We start from the raw sequence: 17,484 nt of genomic DNA, 5'->3' as shown, positions 1-17,484 counted from the left end.
GAGCAGAGTCTGCTGTGAACAACCTATATGTACTTAGTGTGTCCCTAATGAGTACTAAAGTCCATACCTGGGAGACCTGTTGAGCTGGAAAGGGTATTACTGTATATGGGACCATTGCTGTATCTGTCTGTAACACACTGCTGGAGACAGGTTTCAGAGGGGTAGCCATGTTAGTCTGTATCAGCAAAAACCACGAGGAGTCCTTGTGGCACCTTAGAGACTAACAAATGTATAAGCCTTTGTGGGCTATAAGTGGGTTAAGGGCTATGAAGTGGGTTCTAGCCCATGAAAGCTTAAGCCCAAATAAATTTATTAGTCTCTAAGGTGCCACAAGGACTCCTCATTGCTTTCACACTGCTGGAGATAGCTGGAGCTGTGAGCCACAGTGTTACGTCTCTGCCTTAGCCAGAGTGAGCTTTACTAGAAATTAGACTGTCAGCTCCCTGCCACACCAATCTGTCTTCCTCACTGGAAAATTCCTCAAGGCTCTCCCAGCCCAAACCTCACCTAGCAGGTAACCATCAGTGAACTTTAGCCCCCAAGCTCCTCAGACATGTTTCTCTGCATTGCAAAGCCCCTACCACTCTGCAGTCACAGAAGATATTAAGTTTGCTGCTCTTTTTAAAAAAGTCAGTCCATTACAGCTTATTAACTTAACTGGGGTAAACACACCCTTCCCTTCAGACACAACACTCAATTAGTTTATAGTAAAAATAAAACTAGTTTATTAACAAAAAACATAGGTTAAGTGATACCAAGTAGAAGCAATAAAGATAGAAATGGGTACAAGAAAATAAAAATGAAAACACGGATCTAAAAGACTTAATCTAGCTAGATATAGTCTTTGTTCAAGATTGTTTCTCTCACCTTCACTCTCCTTTTCAGCTTTTACTGACCAGCCTGCTCAGGATCCACCACAGAGATCAAATTGTTTGGTTCCTTTGTCTCTAAGGGGAAGGATAAAGACTGAGTGTCTCTCTGTTCCTCATATCCCCAAAGGAACTGTTTTTGTCTTGGAAGGCCTCCTGGGGATTCAGCCTCCTGTGTCTCTGTGGGGTGCAGGAGCCATGTAAATTTTCTGTTTCTTGAGTTCAGGATCATAATAAGCCCACAGGTTTAGCTCAATGGCTTTGTTTACTGCTAATATGTAAATTGAGGTAAGCCCACATTCCTTTGTCTAGGACAGACCTGTTTATCACATTTACCTAGGTTGGCTGTCTGGAATTAAACATGGTGGTTCTAATATCGTGGTTCTCAAATGTTTTTTTTCGCAGACCACTTGAAAATTGCTGAGGGTCTCGGCGGACCATGTAATGAGCTTTCCAAATGATGTTTGTACCATTAGTTAACTATTGTAAAGTGCTTTGGATAAAAGCGCTACATAAAAAAAAAATCTTAATAAACTTTTTTTGTTCTACAAATAAAAGCATACAACTCATATTTTAATATCAATAGTCTTACCTTTCTAATGCGATGGATGTGTCCTCTTTCCCCCGCCACGGAAGCCGCCGAGTTGGGGCTGAAAAGGAGGGGGGTCTCTCCCTCTCTCCCCCACCACAGCAGCCCCTGTGCTGGGGCTGGGAAGGAGGGCCATCTCTCCCAGGCAGCTGCAGCCCTGGAGCTTGGGAAAGTCGCCTCTTTCTCTGGCCGCCACAGCCCTGTATGTCCCAAATTCCTCCCACACCCTCTTCTCACCCCACTGCCCCTTCCCCACAACCCCTATTCCACCCAAGGCCACCACCTCACCTTACATGTACATCTTCTCCAAGGTCCAGGCACCTAATTAGTAGAGCCGCGCCTGCGTGGCTCCACTAATTAGGTGGGTGGCCCTTCATTCTCTCATGTGCGGCCACCCAGGTGCACATCTTAGAGGGAACTATTCAGGGACCACCTGAATGGAGCTTGCAGACCACAGTTTGAGAACCTCTGTTCTAATATCACACAGAAAGAATCCATAATTTTACATATAACATAATTGTAAAATGCATGTGTTAATATTAAAAACCAGTGTGTTATTAGTTTTTTACCTCACAAGGTATATTTTGAACAAATATCATTGCAATAGTGTGCGGGGTATGAATACGGGATGCCAGGGCCGTCTCTAGGGAGCTGCGGGGCCCGGGGTGGAAGTGACGAATCCGTCATTTCCGTGACCAATTGTGCCAGGTAGTGAAGGCGGTGCCTTCCCAAACAGCAAGGCGTGCCTACCCTCCTCGCCCCCAAGGCCCTGCTTTGGCAGTGCCGCTGGGCTCCAGGGGGCTGGGGCCACTCTGTCTGCCTTCCCAGGGCCGTGGAGGCCGCGGTGGCGGTGCCGCACGCTCTCCCTCAGGTGGAAGGTACAGGGTTGGGGGTAGCCTCCCCCAGCCAGTGGTTCACGCGCCGCCCATGCGTGCCAGCCAGCAGGGCCCCTCAAAGCACAGGGCCCAGAGCGGTCACCTCAATTCGCCGTACCCTAAGAATGGCTCTGCGGGATGCCTAGGGTCACTCTGTCACTGACCAGTTGCATTACAGTTAGTTGCTTAACAGAAGTAATTTAATATTGTAAAATGCTAGGGGATACCTTAGGACTGTCACTTAGGAGAGGCTGTGGAGTTCTTTAAAAACAGACACTGGTTGACAAGGTCAAACATAACACTAGAAAAATCCAAGAAGGAGACATGTAGAAAATAATGAATAATCTAACTTCAGAATGTTTAGGCAAATGCTCTAATAATAACTATTTCCTTAAACATAATTTAGAAACTGCTGCACAAAAGTCACAGTATTCATTTTACTGTAAAATAATGTTAAAGACAATAAATGCAGAAGGACTAACTGCCCACAGAATAAGGATATTTTAAAAGGGTAAATGGGATGAACTAAGTAGTGAAAGGCCTTTCAGCCTGACATTGATCTTAGGCAAAATAATGGAACAGCTGTTACAGGATTAATAAAGAATTAAAGGAGGATAATATAAGCAATGCCAACAAAGATGGATTATGGAAAATAGATCTGATCAACCTAACTTGATTTTTTTTAAATGAAATTACAAGTTTGGTTGATAATCGTAACACTATTTCATATTTTTATCAGTGATCTGTAAGAAAACATAAAATCACCACTGATAAAGTTTACAGATTACACAGAGAATAATGCAGAGGTCAGGTCACTGATACAGAGTGATCTGGATTGCTTTGGTAAGCTAGGTGCAAGCAAACAACAGGTGTTTCAATTCTGCCAAGTGTGAAGTCACATATCCAGGAACACAGAATGCAGGCCACGTGTACAAAATGGGGGAATCTATTCTTGGAAGCAGTGACTCTGAAAAAGATTTGTTGGACATGGAGGATAATCAGCTAAACGTGAGCTCCCAATGTGATTTTGTGGCCAAAAAGGCTAATGAGAGCCTTGGATGTATAAACAGTAGGAGTAGCGCAGTTATAATACCTCTGTATTTGGCACTGGTGCAACTGCTACTGGAATACTGTGTCCAGTTCTGGCATCCACAATTCAAGAAGGATGTTGATAAATTGGAAAGGGTTCAGAGTAAAGCCACAAGAATTATTAAAGGATTAAAAAACATGCCTTATAAGTGTAAAACTCGAGGCAATCTATTTAGCTTATCAAAGAGAAGTTTATGGCTTGGCTTTATCACAGTCTACAAGTATCCACATGGGGAACAAAAATTTGATAATAGAAGTCGCTTTTCTCTAGCAGACAAAGGTATAACAAGACCCAGTAGCTGTAAGTTAAAAGTAGTCAAATTCAGACTAGAAATAAGGTGCAAATTTTTAACAGTGACGGTAACTGACCATTTGAACAACTTACTTAGGGATGTGGTGGACTCTCCATCACTGGAAACTTCTAAAATCAAGACTGGATGTTTTTCTAAAAGATATTCTCTAGTTCAAACAGGAAGTAATTCAGGAAGTCCTATGGCCTGTGATATAAAGCAGGTCAGACTAGGTAATAACAATGGTCCCTGCTGGGCCCATATAATCTATGATAACGTATAATCTATGAATCTATAATAATGTCATCTTTTAGAAAATGTGATCTGTCATTTAAACAAGAATTTTCAGTATCACTAAATGTTTTTTCCCAAAAATCCCAAGGCGTGCTCATAAATCCATATATCCTCCCAATCCTTTCACTTGTCTTAATTATCCAGCTACTGGTGACTCACATTGTCCCGGATATAAGCCTTTATTAAAAAATTTGGATTTTTTCCCTTGGCCTTGATATTATTCCCTTGGCTACTTGTAAATCCTTCTGATCTCATTTCTCTTCTGAAATCTGTGAACTACTTCACCTACTTGGCAGTACTTCAAAAACACATTTTATAAGTATTTTTTGGCCTGTGCAGAAAAAGTCTGCAGTGTTAAAAAAAGAAGGCTACCAAGTAAAGAATGGATGGCCCAGAATGTTAGTCTCAAACAGCTATCCATACTTCAGATTTATTTTCCTTTGAAGTCAAAAAGATTACTTTAATATATTGATATTTTTCTGCTCCTGAATGGTCAGTATTCACTGAAATATAACTGGAGAAACAGACAGGAGTTTTGAGGTGAAACAGCCATATTTGAGAAGAATAGTCTCATGTCATAGTTTGGAGGAGGAGAGGAAAAAATGAACTTGTCTCTTGACTTTGTGATCCTTAAAGACCCCCAACTTTATTCTTTAAGCCTTTCAATTGAAAAAGCAACATAAAAAAACCAAACCTGGAATAGAGAATGAGATACTGAAGGATCAAGCACATAGTACATACAGACTATCTATTCAAGAGATAGCCCACAACTTTTACTATGGTGATGCTTTCAAAACATGTAGAAATATTTCTACTCCTTTCCCTCCCCATTTGAAATTTTTGTTTCCAACATATTACAGCTCTTCTCAATACCATTGTTTTAAAAGTTATCAGTAAGTAGAATATTATGTACATTTATTTAAGATTTGTAAATTGGTACTCAGTCAAAAATCTACAGTCTGTTTTGACAGCATTAATGCCAACCATTAGTTACTGCACCACAGTCAGAGAAGGTTAACATAAGGTCCTTGAAAATCTACTCTAGTTCTTCCCTCTCTGATACTACAAAGTGTCTCCTCAAAGAAATGGAGGACAAATGGTTTTACATCTTGAAATACAAATGCTGCAAGTTACCTGCTTCTATGGCTAACTAGTGGGCAAGAGGTTTTCATTCTTTCTAAAGTGTTGGCTGTGTACAGCAACATGTCCACAACACTTGTTGCACAATAGATATGTCTTAGCCCCAAAACAAAATTTGTAGCCAAGAGGGAAAAACAAAAATCAGAAGTTTGCATTGATCAGACCTGCCCATTTTTACAATTTTTATATGTAAAATGGCATAAACATGCATTTATCAACCATAAGGTTTTATATGCCACCATCACCATAATATCAGTGTTTCCCAGATAAGACAGATTGTCATAGAACAGTCATTTTGTAATGCTTTATATTAACAAAAATCAGGCTTCCACCTATACAACACCGTACTTATAGAATAAATTAATAACTTACAGACATTCCCTGTGTTGTCAAAACTTGTAAGAACATCTTCGATATTTAAAAGTCCATTGTTACATCTAGAAGACAACAGATATTTTCATTTTACCAACAAGTAAAAATATTCTTCTCCTAAGACAGTGAATTTGCCATACATGTTCATATCTCACAAATCTTTTCACTACACCTTTCATTACTATGCCATGAACACATATTATTTTAGCCACTAGGGGGAAGATAATGAGAAGTGTTCTGAAAATGAAGTGTGAGAATTAAAATCTGGGAGATTGTTTTAGAAGATTGTATTCTCAACATTGAAGTATTCTTAAAAACAAGCAAATTTTGCTTAATTAGATTGCATACAGTATAAGTATTATGAGAAAAACAAACCCAATTCTTAAACAAGATTTTTAATTATGTTTAATATTTATATTGTTAAGGAAAAGTTAGCACATGTGACTCCATTTTGGTTTGGGGCCCACCACTGTCTAAAAGCAAGCACATCATGCACCAGGAGGAGTGTTCCTTAAATACTGCATTCCTGTGAAAATCCTCCTCCTTGTCTCCAGCCTGCCTTGACTCCCAGTATCTGTTCTTTGGCAGTCCCCAAACTCCCTATCTCCTGGCCTTTGATGTGAGGCCTCCCATCCTGATAATAAAAGTTACTGATGCATGGCTTTAGGACCATGCTGTGTAATTAACATACTAGTTTAGCATGAGGAATGCACCAAGCAGGGATAGGTGGTAGATAAGAAAAGGGTTTGTTTATTGGCTAAGGTTTCCGATGCCCGAGGGCAACATGCTTTGCTAAAAGTATATAACCTTTGTATAATCTGTATTCGGGGTCCCCTCCTGGCTAGCAGGGGGCACCACGCTCGAGCGTAATAAACTTGGTGTGTTTTGGGAACTCGGCAGTTGTGGACTTTGTTTATGTGCCTCAGCCTAGATTCGAACTGTGTGTGACCTACCAGGTGTAATTCGTTGCATTTGTGTGCGTGTCCTACCAGGTGTAATTCTCAGCAGTTGTGTGCGTGTCCTACCAGGTGTAATTCGTAACAGTTTTGGCGACCACAAAGGAACTCTAGGCTCGCCCCAACAAGCGAGACTACACTCCTCCTCTCGGACAGCTCCAGCCGGCACAGGGTGAGTTCACCTTTGAGAACTCCGAGGAGGGGGTGTGTGAGCCGTCACTTAGGCGATAGGGTGGCACATTTGGTGTCCTTTTGGTAGCCCATTATGGGTTCTGGGCAGAGTGTAAGTAAGGGGACCCCTTTGGCTGAAATTCTCAAGAATTGGGGGAATATTTCTGGTACCCATGGGTTAGGTAAATAAAAAAAAAAGCTGTAATCTTGTGCGAGGTTAAATGGCCAGCACTAGCAACTCAAACACCTTTAAAATGGCCACCGGATGGTTCCTTTGCTGGGAAAAAATTAACAGCACTTTAGGAAAAGGCTGGAGAACAAAGCTCCAGCCCAGATGGATTATTGGTATGTATGGGACAACTGGGCTTATGCACGTGCGAAAGGACGTCCTCTTTCCTCCTCCTTTTCTTATTCATCTCGGGCGTCTCCAGCCCCGCTCTGTGCTATGCCTGCTTCTGCCCCTCCTCCGGCTTTCCCTCGGCTTTCTGACTTATGCCCGTCACCTCCTTGCTTGACAATTAGCCATGCTTTCTGTCCAGGTGACAAGCCTCATGGGGGGAGGACTCGGGTAGTCCTTGTAAGTGAGAATATTTAAGAAAAGAGACCAGGAGGGCTGGGGGCTAGTTAAGAAGCCCACCCTCCTTGTTAATTTGGTAGTGAAACAAAGCTGGTGCTCATGGAAGGGACAGTTCAGAGAGAAAAATAGGATCAGGCCCAAGTGGGCAGGTGACAGATAGAGAGATTGGAAAACAGGTTGGAAACTTGAAGATCATAGTGAAAAAAGAGGAGTAAATAATTACAGGAATGGAAAACATAAATCCCGGAATAATACTTGGAATGGTAAAATCTAAGTTAATTGGGTGTCGTTTTGGGAAATAAGCAAGTGATTTAAGAAAGGAAAGTAAGAAGTTAACTCTGTAGTTGCTGGAAAGAATTAAGCAGTTGAACTTTGTGAAATACTGGAAAGAAAAAGAATTCTTGGTTTCTTTGCAGCCGTTTTGGAAAAAATGGGCCCTTTTCCAAAGAAATGCAATTATACAGTGCTACTTAATTAATATCTTATTAGGCTCCAAGGGACTACAATAGGTGGTGTCTTCCTTTTCAGGTCGCTGTGTGTTTGACAGCAGGAGTTAAAAGTAAAAGGCAATCAAAAGTCTGGTAAAGTTTATTGTGCCCTTTTTAAAGTAAGAATCTTTAAGCTGTGGATCCAAAAGCAAGCCGGAAAGCATTTGTTTTAATGTAAATTACCTAACTGATAAGGTAGAGGCCACTGAAACCTGGGCTGCCTATAAAACAAATACAAGAAAAATATGGGTAATTCCTCTGTTTTGCCTGCAATTAACAAGGGTATTTGTATAAAAAGGAGATATTTTAAGCAATGACTGACTGCCCAAAAGGGGTAGATCTGTGGGTTTTTTTGTCTTTCAGAAAATCAGAGAAAACTGATGCCAGCTGAAAAGCAATTCAACATCTCATGAATTTACTGGCACAATAGGAATTCTGTTCTGTGTTCTATGTCCTGTCTTGTGGTGTTTGTCTTGTGGCCAGAATTGCTGTGTTTAATTTTTTCATAGGACAGTTTAGTTTAAAACTAAATAGAAGGGTTAAATCAAAATGCAGATACTTGTTTTATTCAACTTGGAATACAAAGTGTTTGGATAATATCAGAAAAATGTGATATACTGAAGTTTAATACATTTACTTAAGTAAAAAAAAAAATTTTTTTTCATTGGCCAGATCTTTTAATTAAAAAAAACTGTTGTTAAAATTTGCACACCAACAGTCTTTGGAAGCAAGGACATGAAAGGTTAACCCACTCCCCATATTATACATGGGATCCTTCTGGCTACGTCAAATTTCTAGCCAGAGGGCTGGGGAGGGAGGAAAACTATTGGACACCAGAGGTTGTACCAAGGGGACTCCTCAAAAGTGGGTGTGCTTGTCCTGGCTTGTTGCTCCAAAGCTCTGTAATAAAGTCATTTTCCTAAAAGGGTGTATGTGGCATACATTAAACAATAAGACTAAAGTGCTATATAATGGGCAATGTATATGTGTTCCTTTTTAAACAAAGGTGTATGAGTAAAAAGTGAAAGTTTCCTTTGCAGGTTAATAACAGCCAAAAAGGGGAGAAGAAAGAAAACGGAAAAAAGCTAATTCAACGCTGTAGCTGGCAGGATCGGTCCAAAGATAAGACACTGACCTGCCCAAGGACACTACTCACAGCTAGGATTTGGCTAACAGCCAAAAAAGAGGGGGGCTTGAATGTGCCCAAGCAGCTGTGAGATCTGCAACACACTGCCAGACATTAATGAAATGTGTTAGGTCTCTGTATTTACAGGTAAAAGAAGTCCTGCTTCAAGAATCCTGAGCAAACCTGCCATTTGTTAAAACCAGGTGACTGGGTCTACATAAAGGTCCATCAACAAAAAACTACTCTGGCCCCATGCTGGAAAGGCCCTTATTAAGTCCTGCTAACTACCAACACCGTTGTGAAGTGCCAAGGACTGACTGCCTGGACCCATGTTTCTTACTGCAAAAAGACCCCTCCACCTTGAGATGACTTCACTTCGACTACTGATCAGCCTGTCCCTCCTTCTGGGTTTTTTTTTCTTTCCTCCTTTTGGACAGTAGGAAAAAGGACAAGGTGAAGTGCTAGTAACCTCTCCCTTGTCCACTGACAGAGCTAACCTGCGTTCAGTATTTGCTAAAGAAACCAAAGCACTACAGGGTGACGTGCTAGTAACCTCTCCCCTGTATAATGCAAAACCATGACTGTTCCAAGAGAGAAGAAGGAACGCCTGCTCTGCTGAAACCACCAAGATCCAAGGATTCCTGACTGCAAAAGACACTGAGAATTGGCCTTGGTGACAAAGACGGAGCATTGTACATTGGCAGGGAGGAAGTTGCGGGATGTATTCTTGGGAATGTGAAGTGAAGTGGTGGGGTGGGTTTATTCCAGAGGCTGGAATCTGTGCTTGTAGGCAAGTATGAATACCAAAAACGCCTTACAGCCACGAACATTACTCCCACCATCTGCCACCACTCCTTTTCAGGTAAAGGTTTCTGGATCCATCATAGCTATGTTAAGTTGGCGCTGGGACCCCCGCCTGACCCTGACAAGCCATTGGACGAGCCACTTCACGCATGAACACCATGACCAACCCATGGACTAAGCTTTCCAGCTATTGGGACCTTTATAGCCCACCAGGACTTCTTGTGTTCCTGTGTATCGGACTTACATTGGTGGTGTTGTTTTTTGTATGGTATAAAGGAGGATGCCGACATTGGTATGGTTTGCCTGGGGGGGTTCCTCTCCCTATTCCCAAGTCCAGTACAAGGATGGGAGAGTGATAGCTTTTTAAATTTAACCCATGCCATAAAACAGGGTATAAATCGAACACGGTGTTGGATTTGTATTCATACTCCCACATATTTGGGTCAGGGGATCCCGTTGGTAGGTGTACCTAATCCCCTTAATCAAACACTCCAAACTAAGCTATGGGCAAACACTACATTTAACTGGAATGTTATGATCCAAAGATGGTCTATTGATATGGTGGCCCAGGATAATTATGCTTTATGTGTGTCACAACGTAAGGGCACAGAAAATACAGTTTTCGTAGAAAATTTTGTGGGGTGTAAGGACACCACCCAAATCAGCTCTGGTGCGGAAGGCCCCTCCACCTACTCCAGGACCCCGTGGCCAGTCCCCAAGGGTCTGGCTGGTATTGGTTATGCAATCACACAGCCTATAAGGTTCTCCCAGCAGGATGGTGTGGTACATGTACCTTAGGGGCTATAGTACCCGCCATGACAGTACACCAGAACCTGACCAGGGGAGAAATCCGCAATCTAGTATGGAGGGACCAACGAAGTATTCCTTTAAACCCCTTTTCTCAACAGCCCAGAGGCTTTCACTCCTTTGTGCGTTGGTTTCTGCCATGGTTGGGAGTAAGCGAGCTGGAAAAAGCTATAGTTAACATTTCAGCTGCTTTGGAACTAATGGCAAATGCTACTGCAGATGCTCTATCTGCCCTTCAAAGTGAAGTCACTCAGCTATCCCAAACTACATTGCAAAACCGTTTAGCCCTGGATTATCTTCTTGCAAACCAGGGCGGGGTTTGTGCTCTGGTCAACTCAAGCTGTTGTGTATTTGTAAATCAGCCATAGGGTGGAAACTGACATCCACATCCTCAAGCAACAGGCAGCCCTATTCCACCACGTCAGCCTCGACAATACCAGCACCGGATTCCAGGAGGTCACCTCATGGCTACCGGATGTGGGGACTTGGGGACGGCGTATTTTGTATTTACTTTTTTTGACTGTTATTGTTTTTGCGTTATTTTTTGTATGCCTACAATGCTGCAGTATGTGCTGTCGGCAGTTGCTAATCCTGCAGCGCGGTTACTCAGCCCCGATATAGCTTACTGACGTAAAAAAAAAAAAAGGGAGGACTGTTAAGGAAAAGTTAGCACATGTGACTCCATTTTCGTTTGGGGCCCACCACTGTCTAAAAGCAAGCACATCATGCATCAGGAGGAGTGTTCCTTAGATACTGCATTCCTGTGAAAATCCTCCTCCTTGTCTCCAGCCTGCCTTGACTCCCAGTATCTGTTCTTTGGCAGTCCCCAAACTCCCTATCTCCTGGCCTTTGATGTGAGGCCTCCCATCCTGATAATAAAAGTTACTGATGCATGGCTTTAGGACCATGCTGTGTAATTAACATACTAGTTTAGCATGAGGAATGCACCAAACAGGGATAGGTGGTAGATAAGAAAAGGGTTTGTTTATTGGCTAAGGTTTCCGATGCCCGAGGGCAACATGCTTTGCTAAAAAGTATATAACCTTTGTATAATCTGTATTCGGGGTCCCCTCCTGGCTAGCAGGGGGGCACCACGCTCGAGCGTAATAAACTTGGTGTGTTTTGGGAACTCGGCAGTTGTGGACTTTGTTTATGTGCCTCAGCCTAGATTCGAACTGTGCGTGACCTACCAGGTTTAATTCGCAGCAGTTGTGTGCGTGACCTACCAGGTGTAATTCGCAGCAGTTGTGTGCGTGACCTACCAGGTGTAATTCGTAACAATATGTACTCTTAACTTAATGCATTTACTCATTTGTGTTATTAGAACAAAGCAAATGGGGCCCAACTGACTAATAAGTTTTGCTTTTACACTGGTTTAACTTGATTAAAATAAATGAAGTTACACCAGCATAAAACAAGAATAACAGATTAAATTTTACCGATCAAGATAAGAATGTCATATGCTTAAATTATAGAATACAGTTTAACAAATCATTAAGAGCCATAAAAAGAACCTGCATATAAATTCAGTAATAAATGGTACCTAAAATGTTTATTGTATTAATTTAAATGCTACAGCTTTCAATCTAGATTCACAAAAAAATTGTCAGAATTTGTTTAGAATAATTTGATTGCCTCCAAGATTATTTTAAAATACTGTACCCATCTACCTGCACAGAATATCTGCAGAGATACAACCAGGGACCTTCAGCACCAAAAATACAGGCCCTTACTGCTTGCATTGAAGAGTACTTCCATTAGCTGGCAGCAGCACTAGGCTCTTATTCTCTGTGGACCAGTCATAGAGCCAGGTGACATGCTGATTAAGTGTTTCAATACAATACACCTTTTTCAAAACATGGGAAAGTAGAAGCACACCCTTTTAACCAATACAGATTGGTGTCACATGCCTAATAAGCACAAACAAGTTTTTAAAGATGTCCATATCTCTTACCATCAAAGGAACAGAAAGTGAGAGTCATAATTTCAAACACTACATACCGAGTATGGCAAACTGTAACTAAAGGAGGTGAGAACAAATATATCTGCATAAACTGATTTTGGAATTATAGCAGCCCCCAGTCTCTTCCTTGGTTCCCACATGCACTACCTTTTTCACCTGCTGAAGTTGGTATCCTGGCTCTGCTCTTCTGATTGAACCCCATCCTTAATTCCCTGGGCAGTTTCAATCCATCTCTCTCTCTCACACACACACACACACACACACACACCCTCCTATGCTTCCCCATCTTCATTTCCTAAATGTACGTTTTTAGGTTTGAGAGTTGGGTGCAGTCAGCAGATTCAGGAAAACTTAATTTTTCATCCAGTGGAACCAAATATATGTGAATGATTCAAAAAAATCTAAACCCTTCAGAAAATCAAATCAGGAGACACTATACATTAACATGATCTCAACAAAATCACAACTACAACTCCATTAAACATCCTGAGGAGAATTAATCAAAACAGTGAATTCCTGTACACCACAGCACGCAAACAAAATGTATGGCATTAACAGCCATCTGCGATATACTGGAGATTTGCATACTGGAGATTGCGTGCAAGAGATCCAAAGGTCATGCCCCTGACCAAAATTAGCCCTCAGCATTAAATGGGTGAAAGAAAAAGGGAACAAAAAAGAATCAAGGAAACTTGGAGATTTTTTTGTTTGACTGGGGTTTTGTTACTTGATTTTTATTCTTATTTCTTTTCTGAGTCAATTCTTGAAGCAGAGGATTGGTTGCACTGATGAATCACAATCTAAGACAAGGTCAGTCTTGACTTCTTGCCTATTCTACTCTTTAGGCAAGTACAGAGTCAAGAATGCCAGCCTATTAATTCAGTAGTCACGGCAACAACAGGAGTCGTAAACAAAGAATGGAAGACAGCTCAGCTATCATCTTTCTCTGAACATGTGTGTTAATGAATGAGGAACACATACAATTCCACCTTTCCCCTTACAATATAGTTAACTTACTCTTCCATAAACACGAGATTCTTGCACTCTTAAGATGGGGTAACTTCTGAAAGAAAAATGAACCTTGGATCCAACTACAAGTATCTACATACCTCATCCTGCAGAGAAGACATAGCAGTAATTAGCAGAGAATAGGTAGGGATGTAATTCATGTTCTATACAAACATGCTCCATGGAGATAGAGAAGAGAAGGAGAATGACATTTCTTTCTGTCAAAAAGAGCCTTTCTAGTCTTTCAGTAATGCAGTAAATACAGGCTTCCAAACCGATACAGGAAGCTTGGGAACATACATAATATTTTGGACCACTTGAAAGAGATGGGAGAAATCCACAGATTTCAGCATTTACAAAACTTATTCTTGCATGATAAAAATTAGGAAAATTAAGAGGGAACTTGAAGAACAAATAGCCATGTACGTGAAAATAAATTCTTTAAGCACATCAGAAGCAGAAAGCCTACAAGAGAATCAGTAGATCAACTGGATTACAAGAGAGTTAATGGAGGAACTAATGAGAATAAGGACACTGCAAAAAAGTTATAGGATTTCTTTTCATCAGTCTTCACAGAGAATTTTGGGGAGATACTTCCCTCAGATCTAGTCTTTTCATGTAATAAAGATGAAGTACTGTCAGAGAATGAAGTTTCAAAAGAGGTAGTGCTGAAACAAAGTTAATTAGTTAAAAAGACATAAAACACCAGGATCAGATGATATTTATCCAAGAGGATTTAAGAATGAATAAGCTGAGTTGTTATAAAACTCAACAAAGTTCCATTTTTCCAGTTCCAGCAGGCACCCCAACATGTACCTTGTGAAAAATTCCAGAATACATCGAACCAGGCAGCAGAAAATTGCACCATGGGATATCTGCCGAGAATGCTGCATGGTTACACTGAAGAAGCAAAGAGCTATGTGGGACATAATGATTAACAAGAGAAGTTTCTCAAGACAGCATAGCAAAGTGGTGAGGACACACACACTTCAGTTCAATATAGTTAATTCACTGTACTTACAATGAACAAACTGATTTAACATCCACATGTAGACAAGCCTTCAGGGTACAATATTCAGATTTACAACACACATGGTATGTCTTGAGTACAGCACTTGGTGTGCACTTAAATCACAGAAAGAAGTGGAGTAAACAATATTTTTCAATATATTTCCCTTTGTCTTAACAAAAAACATTCCTAATTGTCAACTATGGACATGACAGAACTTCAGATACTTAAAATTAAACTATTTTAGAAAAGGGAGGAAAAGTATCTGAAAAATTAAAGAGTGAAAAGCACCTTTCCTCCACAACACATAGAAAACTCAACTGCCAAACCTTTTTTTAAAATGCATTTTAACAAGTCAACAAACAAAAGCATGAAGACAAAAGGCATTCAGAAGGACCAGAAAAAGATTAGCAGTACTCTGTAACTGTATAACAAAAAGTTTCCCCATTTTCCACAAACATAAGTCCTCGGTTTAATCAGTGGAGAAGAAAATATAATGATTATTTTACAGATATACTAAACATAAAGCAACAAGAAGGCTAAGTAAATCTACTGCCAAATAATATTTCCACATAGGAATCCAGAGAAAAAGCTAACAATTGACATGGACCATGATGAAGCTAGAGTTCTGGAAGTAACAGAAAGGAAGAGCAGGAAGGGTAAAGAATTACTTCTATGTGTAGTTTAACTAGCAAAGGATTAGCTATAACTTGCTAAATATCAGGATCAACTGACAAAGAGGACTGATAAATCTCAGCAGGATTATCATCTCAAAACTCCATATCAAACAAACGTTTGGCTTCTTTGTAAATCAGAAAAAAACCTCTTCTCTTCAATTTGAACCACAACTTAGTATGGTAAAGAAATGAAACAACAGCTTCTTTGTCCATGTACTCTTTTTTCAAGTACATAAATCTTAGAGCACAATGGAGCAGTCTCTGCTGGCTGAAGGATACCTGAGTTAGGTACCTTTGCCAAATCATTTTTTAAAATCTGCTTTGCTTTGGATTAAATTTACTTCTGCAAGGTTGGCCTGTACAAGGATCCCTTTACTACTTAAGCGACATATTGCCCCTCACTGAGCAGTAGCGGGAAGGGAGGAAGTCATCCTTTGTAATTTACTCATATCATATGCTTCAGATTTAAACCATTTCCCATTATATCTACATCCCTAAAACTTTCAGTAGGAATTCAAAACCTTTCAACAGGAATTCCAGAACCCATTCCTAAGGCACTTTTCAACAAATCCTTTGAAAAGGGACAAATATCAAGCCCCTCAATTCTGGACAGAAGGTCCAGAATCCTCTGATAATTTCTTTTCATACTATTTTCTACAAGTTCACATTTAGGAGAGAGAAAGAGAGAGATTATCTTTTACAAATGGCACTTAACATTCTTTGCAGAGATGCAACCTTTGCTGTGAATAGTTGAGATTATTCTTTCTAGTTTTGCATTTTAATATTTAGAGCAAATTACTGATCAATGGAAATAATTCTGCCAGAATAGTAACTCTTTTTTCTCTACTTGCTTAAAACCAGCCAGAAATTTAACAGTAAACACAGACTGTAAAAGTGAAAAAGTCAATATCATTAAATTTACTAATAAAAATAATTCTCCTGTTTGAAAGATAGATATCATGGCATATGGGAAAAGTAACATATTCAGAACCCATAATGTCTCATCTCCAGAACTATTCAATGTAAAATTAAAATTTAAGAATAAATTTCCCTTTCCATAAGAATACGTCAATTTGGAAGCATGGCATTAAACAGTGCACTTATTACTACTATATGTTTTGTAAAATACCAGCAAAAATTATTATTTACACTATATAAAAAAAATCTTCCAGTAAAGCTACTGAAGTTGAGTACTCAAAAAGAAAAGCTGCTAAAAACTAGCAGCTTGACAAAGACACAACTAAGAATAGAAAAAGTTTTCTACTTTAGTTGAAAGAACTACTTTACTTGTCTGCTCACTCCAGTCCCTATAATAGCTGCAAGAGATGAGACTGGGAGACAGAGGCTTCAAAGAAGTACACAGCCCTGAAGTCCTGTTCAACTCCCAAATTAAAAGCCAAATAGCCTCTATGATGAAAAAAATTCTTCTTTCGTATCTAGCCTGCTAGAAAACTTCACCCGACCCCTTCCCTCCCTGATGAGTATCAAGCCACAGTGCTGCATGTATTTGTTACCCACAGACTAGATCACTGTAACTCACTGTGTTTGAAACTGAAAGTGGAATTAACTGGAAAGACTTCAGTTTGTGCAGAGTACCCCTGCCCACCTTCACCATGGACTAGGCTTCCATAAACACACTGCCCTATGTTCTGGTCCCTCCACTGACTCCCAGTCTAATCTGCTGCCAACTCAATGCCTTAATTCCAATCTTCAAAGCCATAACAAACGAGTTCCCAGATACACTAGAGACAGCATCTTCAGTTATAAAAATGCCAAGACAGTTACACTCTACTAGGACAATCCAGATCACAAAGCCCACGATGAAATGTGGGAAAGTCCGAGATGTGGCACTCATCTGAAGGAATCCAGCTGCAGAACTAACCTCTAGCACAGATTAGACTAAACCAGAGTCTGGCCACATTTAGGTCATGCTGCAAGGGCTTCCCCTTTGACAGAGCTTTTCCACCACAACCAGAATGATATTAGCAACTCCACTTACCTTACTGCCACATCCCACATCACTCCCACCCCAAAAATCCTACCCTAAGTGTTCTTTCCTGTAGCCAGAAAAGGAAGAAGAGCTGAATATTTCATGAAGGACATCACTATGACAATCTATTAATTTGGGAGGCACTCAGTTACTAAAACGGATGGAGTCCAGTACAAAAACACAAAGACAGGAACAGTGGGTCCACAGGAATGGGCCCTGAAGTAGTAACAATGCAGACAAACAGAATTTTATCGAAAAGAAAAAGAAGAAAGAAAAAGAAAAGAAACCTACCCAAAACCCCACATACACTGACATCACACACACATCTTTACACTGAGAATAAACATCAGTAATTTCAATGCGGAGGATAATTCTTTTTAAAAGTTACAT

The 17,484-nt window shown here is 40.4% G+C and overlaps 1 protein-coding gene and 1 long non-coding RNA gene across 3 annotated transcripts in view; one reads left to right on the top strand and one right to left on the bottom strand.

Moving 5' to 3' along the window:
* Positions 1-17,484, bottom strand: part of CAMKMT (calmodulin-lysine N-methyltransferase) — a 336,083-nt gene that overhangs the window by 301,931 nt on the left and 16,668 nt on the right. The window contains exon 3 of the mRNA XM_075127144.1: positions 5,519-5,583. Coding sequence (XP_074983245.1) covers positions 5,519-5,583 — 65 coding nt within the window. The remainder of the gene's footprint in view (positions 1-5,518; positions 5,584-17,484) is intronic.
* Positions 5,996-11,576, top strand: LOC142071634 (uncharacterized). Of its 2 annotated transcripts, none has more exons than XR_012667773.1 (2): positions 5,996-6,494; positions 8,751-11,576. It is a non-coding gene; the product is annotated as an uncharacterized LOC142071634 (long non-coding RNA). The 2 variants fall into 2 exon arrangements; XR_012667772.1 differs by having other exon boundaries at positions 5,996-6,646.

This window comes from Caretta caretta, chromosome 3, assembly GCF_965140235.1.
Source record: "Caretta caretta isolate rCarCar2 chromosome 3, rCarCar1.hap1, whole genome shotgun sequence".
Classification (NCBI taxonomy): Eukaryota; Metazoa; Chordata; order Testudines; family Cheloniidae; genus Caretta; species Caretta caretta.
Note: the sequence above shows the minus strand (reverse complement) of the source record. Positions and strands in the feature narration are given on the sequence as shown.